The sequence below is a fragment of the Agelaius tricolor genome, unplaced genomic scaffold (assembly GCF_023055355.1).
Source record: "Agelaius tricolor isolate 1412-34295 unplaced genomic scaffold, bAgeTri1.0.p SCAF_11, whole genome shotgun sequence".
Taxonomy (NCBI): domain Eukaryota; kingdom Metazoa; phylum Chordata; class Aves; order Passeriformes; family Icteridae; genus Agelaius; species Agelaius tricolor.
The window spans coordinates 13,286,106-13,292,105 of record NW_027269271.1 but is presented as its reverse complement, the minus strand read 5'-3'; the positions used below and the strand labels follow the sequence as shown (position 1 = coordinate 13,292,105).

Here is a 6,000-nt window from a genome sequence, read left to right as displayed (position 1 = left end):
ACACAGCACTGGGAGAAATCACCTTGCCAGTTTACCCTGTGTGTCTGTGTTTGGCAAACACAGCCTGCAGGGTGTGTAGTCCGTTTGTAGGCAATCAGATCTCTGACCTGAAACGTGTACATTCTGGAACATTAATTGGCACAATTAAAAAGTTATTTCGAGGATGAGCTTGGAGCAAAAAATGTTGCTGCTTGTCAGAATCCTGAAACGCAACCTGGATTTCCTAATAAGCCATTTTAACTGTTTGCAGAGATGATGTAAGTGTTCACTGAGGGGGGGAAAGTAAGATCAAGCCACCCATACAACACACAAATCTGAAGAGTCCAGCATGTGTCAGTGCAAAGCAAATTTATTCTATAAAGTGACTAGTGTGAAAAAGAATTAGAAAGGATTATAAAAATACACTACCATATGTTGTAGTAGTTGAAAGTGATTAATCCAGTTCTTAAATCCTATTTTAAACTCTCTTTCATTTCTGTCTATAGAAAAATAGAAGCCACATTGCTTTGTTTGCATGCTATGTAGTTAATTACATCTTCTAAGAAACTCTTTTAAAACTAAATGTAATGTTTAATTACAAAATGCTCTCCTTGAAAACAGTTAGCTTGTACATTGATTTGTAGTTCATTAAAAATGCTTTCTTAATTATATTTCCAGCCAGAAAATGCACAGAGATTAAAGAGACTATAGAGAAGTTTTGAAATCACAGCATGAATTGAAACAAGAAAGTTACACTTCAAATAGCGGACAACTGACAGCCACGACCACCTTTCTGTAATTTCAAAACTTAAATGTTGCAAAAATAATAATTGGAAAGCAGTTTTCCCTGTGCCATCTATCGGGGTAACACGTTATACAGGAGAAGATTTGCAAGGGCTAATTAGAAAGCAAATCAATGGCATCAAAGCGGGGCGAGGCTGCCCTGGCTCAGCGCGCGGGGCTCACGGCCAAGGGCAGCCCGCGCCGGGGCTCGTAGGGGGTTGTCCTGGAAACCATGCGGATGCAGTCGATGACAGGGCACACGCTGAGACACAGGGTGCAGCCCGTGCAGCTGTCACTCACCGTGGGCAGGTGGGTCTCGGGATCAAACTGGATAGCCTGCAAGCAGGAATGAACGTTATTGATGGCACGCGCGGGAAAGGTCAGAGCTGCTCCCATCCTTGGGTCGGCATCTCCTGCGCTGCAGCGCTTGGAGACACCTCGGTGTGATTCTGCACTGCAGCTATAGCAACTGCTCCACTGGCAGGGAACAAAACAACCCCTCTCCACACACTGGAATTAGAGAGGTGGGCCAGATTACACCTCAGCAAAAGCTCACGGGCCACAGGGGCTGGTTACAAAAGGAGGAGTTTGCTCCACAATATTTAAACTCCCAGAGGGTATTTCTCCTTGATGGAAAGGAAGTATTTCCTAAGCTAGAAACATGCTGGGGTCATTGGTTTAGAGGAGACACCAGACCACACCTGCACAGCTTCAGCACAATGCCCATCACAAGGCATTCTTTTGACTTTTATTCTCAGCACAGCATAAACAATCTAATTAATAAACAGCAGAGAAAAACACAGCTTATTGTGTCTCATGTGATTACTTTTCTTTGCAAATCTTTGAAAGGAATATCAGAGTTTGGGGCAGGCAGAGCTTGCTTTAGTTCTCACGTTCCATGCAGTGAATCCTCATTACCAATTAGGGTGATAAGTGTATTTGAATGTGAAATAACAGTTGCAGTCTCAATGATATAAGTTCCTGGTTATAATGGAAATGGGAACTAAGGAGGAAAAAAAAAAGCTTCACGAAACCACAAAATGTCAATATTTAAGAAGCAAGACTAGAAAAGTAAAAAATTTTAAAAAGCACCAGAAAGACTGAATATCCACTTTGAAGAGTTTAGGAGGGAAAATGAGACCTGAAAGTTGAACTCTGGCAAACAAGCAGTGCCTTAGCAAATCTCCCTGACCACTGTCAGCATCTGGGGGAGGCAGGGGAGTGATGGGATGTACTAGTGCTGCTGTGGGTTGGCTCCTAAGGCAGATTTGAGGCGTTTGGGGTTTCATTTACTAGGAAGGCACAGAAGTTGCTGTAGCAACCAGCAAGGGCACAAAGTCTGTAGTAACTGCTCTGGATCTCTGAGTTTTACTTTAGCTTGAGCACAAAGAGAGCTCTGGCTTGTGAGTATTTAAGGAGGACTCCTTTCTTTCTCTCTCCCTAACAACAATGCACATCTTGAAAGGGAGTTCAAAGAGGGAGAGCAAGTCAGGACTACAGTGCTGACTTTAAATTAAGGAAAGCTTTTCTGCTGGAGTCATACAAGGTGACAGCTGCGTAGAGCAGCATGGATATTTCTGAAACAAAGGGAAGCATATAGCAGATGCTGTTTTGAAGGTGAGGGGGGTTGTTTTTGATTTATTTGCAATTAAGAATTCCTTTGCAATTCTGTTCAAGTAATTTCTTTTCAATTTCCTCAATTAAATAAGGAAAAAGCATTTTTCTTTAATTTTTCTTCTGTGCTTAGAAAACATTCTTGGGGTTTAAACTTTGGTTCTTTTGGTGCTGATTTTTATTTCCAGTTATAGAAAATAAAATCTACTAAATCTAAATCCAATCTTTTGCTCTCTAAGGGCTATATGAAAAATATAATTCTCCTGATAAATCTGATGTAAGGGGAAAGGTGAAGATTGCAATGTCAAGAAGAAATTTAGACAGTTAAAAGGCTACTGTAGTAATCTATTTTTGGAAAAAAACACCATTAATTTTCTTGTATCAGCGGAAAAAACCTTTGCTCTGACATACTTCTTTCAAAATGCAGTTGATTTACAATGGAAGACTTCTTTCTGTGACTTTATGTAGTTCAAGTCATCAGACCTATTATTGGTTAGACTGAATTCAAGACAAACAAAAACTCACAGTGTCCAGAGGACACTTCGTGCTCAATTGAAGTATTTGTTTTTGACAAGCTCATCTCAGACTAAGATGTATGGAAACACCCATGTGGAAATTACTGTTTGCTGCATATTGGATTCCATGAAAGTTATGCTAGACCATATTTTGATTTTCTTAAAGAGAATGAATCCTCCTGTACTGTCTTTTCTACTGCAGACCAGTCCATCAGCTCCAGTGGACATGGCATGGAATGGCACCTAGACATGCTGATATGTTTCATACAACTTGCTACCATATTGAGCAATCAGAAATACTTTGCTGCAAATAGGAGTCTCAGCTAAAAATTGGGCCATTTTCTGGTCACAATGATTTCTGCAAGCTTCAACCTGCTGCTCAAAAAACCCTGGCAGTTATCCTGGAGAAAGGATTTGTAACTCAATCAAGATCAAAACAAAACCCCATCTGCCTGAAACCTGAATTAGTTTGGTTACTCTGAGGGAACAAGAACTAGGTTTCTTAAAAAACATTTGGCAATAAGACCAGCCCATGTCTCCCCACAGCCCCTTGGTGGGAAGGGATGTGTTCTTCCCTTTCTCTCTCATGAACCTGAAAACCATCAAGAGCTGTATTTACTGCCATTCAACTTGGGGCTTCTTCATTTCTTCCCTTACAAAGAGCCCCAGTTGCAGTCAGGGCCCTGTGAGAGTGACGTGGTCTGTGCAGCCCCCAGGACCAGCCCTGCTTGGGCAGGCTTGTGAGCCAGAGCCTGGGAGCATGATGGGCTCTGAATTCAACATTTTGGGCATCTGTTTTTACCACCTGCTCATTAACAGAAGGTGAATTCTTTCTTCCCAGCAGCAGAAAGATAACTCATCGTGCCTTTCTGCTAATTACAGCTGTGCTCTTACCTGGTAGCCAGAATCATTACAGGTCATGTAGCATTTGCCACAGTTGATACACATTTCCTCGTCAATCAGAGCCACAACTTGCTCTGTGTTGCACAGATCACCATATGTTCCAATATACTGCAGTGCTTTTCCAATTACATCCTAGGGGGAAAAAAAAAGTTATTGACTCGTTTATAAGATACCTAGGCAGTCTCCACAGCTGCACTGGAGAGCTCTCTAGTACTTCAACAAGGAAGATTTGGCCATGCATTTTGATGATGGTTAGGATTTTTCTTATAAATTTCCAAATGGCTGACCTTCATACCCCCTCAAAAATACAAATAATTTTCCATACAGGCACATTTTGAACAGTACTAGAAGCACACGTTGTGTACAAAGATGTTCTACAAATAGGTTACATATTTAGTACTTGATATTGCATGTGCTGTCGTTTTGCCATGATTGGGTGAAACTTCAAGGAACAAAATGGAATGTAAACAGGAGTGACATGCTCTAATCAGATCATCTTTGGTCATTTCTCACTAGCACAGATTTAAGAACTCACAGTAAGGAAAAAAAAACAAACTGAGAGAGAACAACAATAGCTCTTCTCTCTTTACCAAGGTGCACAAATGACACGATCATCAATTTATTGCAAATACTGCACAGAAGTAAGTTCTGGGTCTAATCCTGCAAGATCAGTTAACTTCACAAGTAGGAACTTGCTGCATCAACCTTACACATCAGTGCTGCAAAAGGTGTATGCCAGCACAGCATACACCAAAAAGGAAAGCTCTGCTACATAAATTAAATGCAGAAATGAGTCCAACCTTGTCTTCCTAGTCTGCTAAGAACTTGAAAACCCAGCACTACTTTGAAAGAATAAGGTCTACCTGGTCTTCAGCACTTGTACAATAGTATCTTTATGCAGAGACAAACTTCTTTGTTCACTGGATGCAGTATTAGCATCTATGGAGTTTCTCCTAGTGACTGTTGAGTTAGAAAATTCAACCAAATCCTGTGCCCAGGAAGAAAGACTGGCAAATTGTACTATTTCCTTGTTCCAGAAACACTCAAATGTTTTCTCTCTGCCAAACCCCACAGTTGCTGCCATGTGAAATACCTTGGTTGCATTCATTCAATACTAAAAGCCTTCAGTTCTTCTCAGCAACCTGCAGAGAACATTAATGCTCTTTCAGCATAAAACAGCTATGGCACATTGCTAAAGGCAGCATGATGAGTGTGGACAGATGACTGTGAGCAAGTTATCACAGCTTAATGAGTTAACACTCCTCACTCGAGCTGTGCAAGCTGATTTTGTGCATGGTCCAAAATCACTGCAAATTTGAAGTAAAATCTGTTTGCTTAAACTACTGTAAAAGGTCAATTAACTACTATGAAAGTGTTTCAGCTAATGCATTTTACTAGAAGCAGACTTGAACTCGAAGCCCTTTGCTGACTCTACTGATGAACTATGGTAGCTAAATAAAATGTGATCTCCTAGGAACTGCTTACACCCCTATCTTTTCATGTCCCATTCTTAATCAGAAACATTAATGGATTTACTGGATTTACAACAGTGTTCAGGTGTTTGCAGTCTTCTGTGTCAGCTGAAATACTGTAGTGGTAGACTTCAGCTCCAGTTTGTTTCAGCTCTCATGTAGGCTTGTCTGTCACCAAGCCTTGAATTTTGAATCTGCTACAGGTTTCAAAATACACATGTTTTTGTGTGATCTGCTGGCCCCAGCAATGCTAATTATCCTTGAGATTCTCTTGTGTGTATACAGACCCCAAACGTTCCACTGCCACAAATCCACATAGCCTGCAAGTATGAGCTATGTGCTCAAGAATGTAAAGAAATTATGTAAAACCTGCACAAGATACAACTGAGTAGCTTTCCACTGCCTGCTTGTGTTGCAAAAGTATAAACAGGGAGAGATTCCTGATAGTGAAGAGCTTTTCAGTCTAAAAAGCCATATATTTAAAAATCATAGGTCATTTTCTCAGGGAGGTTCTGGATTCATATTTATATTCTTTAAATATTGTTTGGATGTTAACAAAACCCACAGAGCTCAAGTGGGTTGCAGAGATGTACTACTCCAGTAACCACGGAATGGAGTGTGTTGCTTATGAGAGAAGACAACAAGAACCTCAGAAGATGTTTAGCCTAGGAAGCTGATGGCAGAGCAGGAATATAATGTCTCTCTCTATATATACATCAGGGAGGAAAAAGGGC

The 6,000-nt window shown here is 40.8% G+C and overlaps 1 protein-coding gene across 3 annotated transcripts in view; it reads right to left on the bottom strand.

The window, feature by feature from the left end:
• Window positions 1-331: 331 nt before the first annotated feature.
• DPYD (dihydropyrimidine dehydrogenase) overlaps window positions 332-6,000 on the bottom strand; it is a 331,540-nt gene continuing 325,871 nt past the window's right edge. For 2 of the 3 annotated variants that reach the window (XM_071436195.1, XM_071436196.1), the window contains exons 22-23: window positions 3,786-3,926; window positions 332-1,098 (exon numbers count right to left, since the gene is read on the bottom strand). In XM_071436195.1, coding sequence (XP_071292296.1) covers window positions 928-1,098; window positions 3,786-3,926 — 312 coding nt within the window. In that variant the 3' untranslated portion in view covers window positions 332-927. Of the gene's footprint in view, window positions 1,099-3,785; window positions 3,927-6,000 lie in introns of those variants that run through there. The other variant, XR_011680584.1, reaches the window with a different exon arrangement.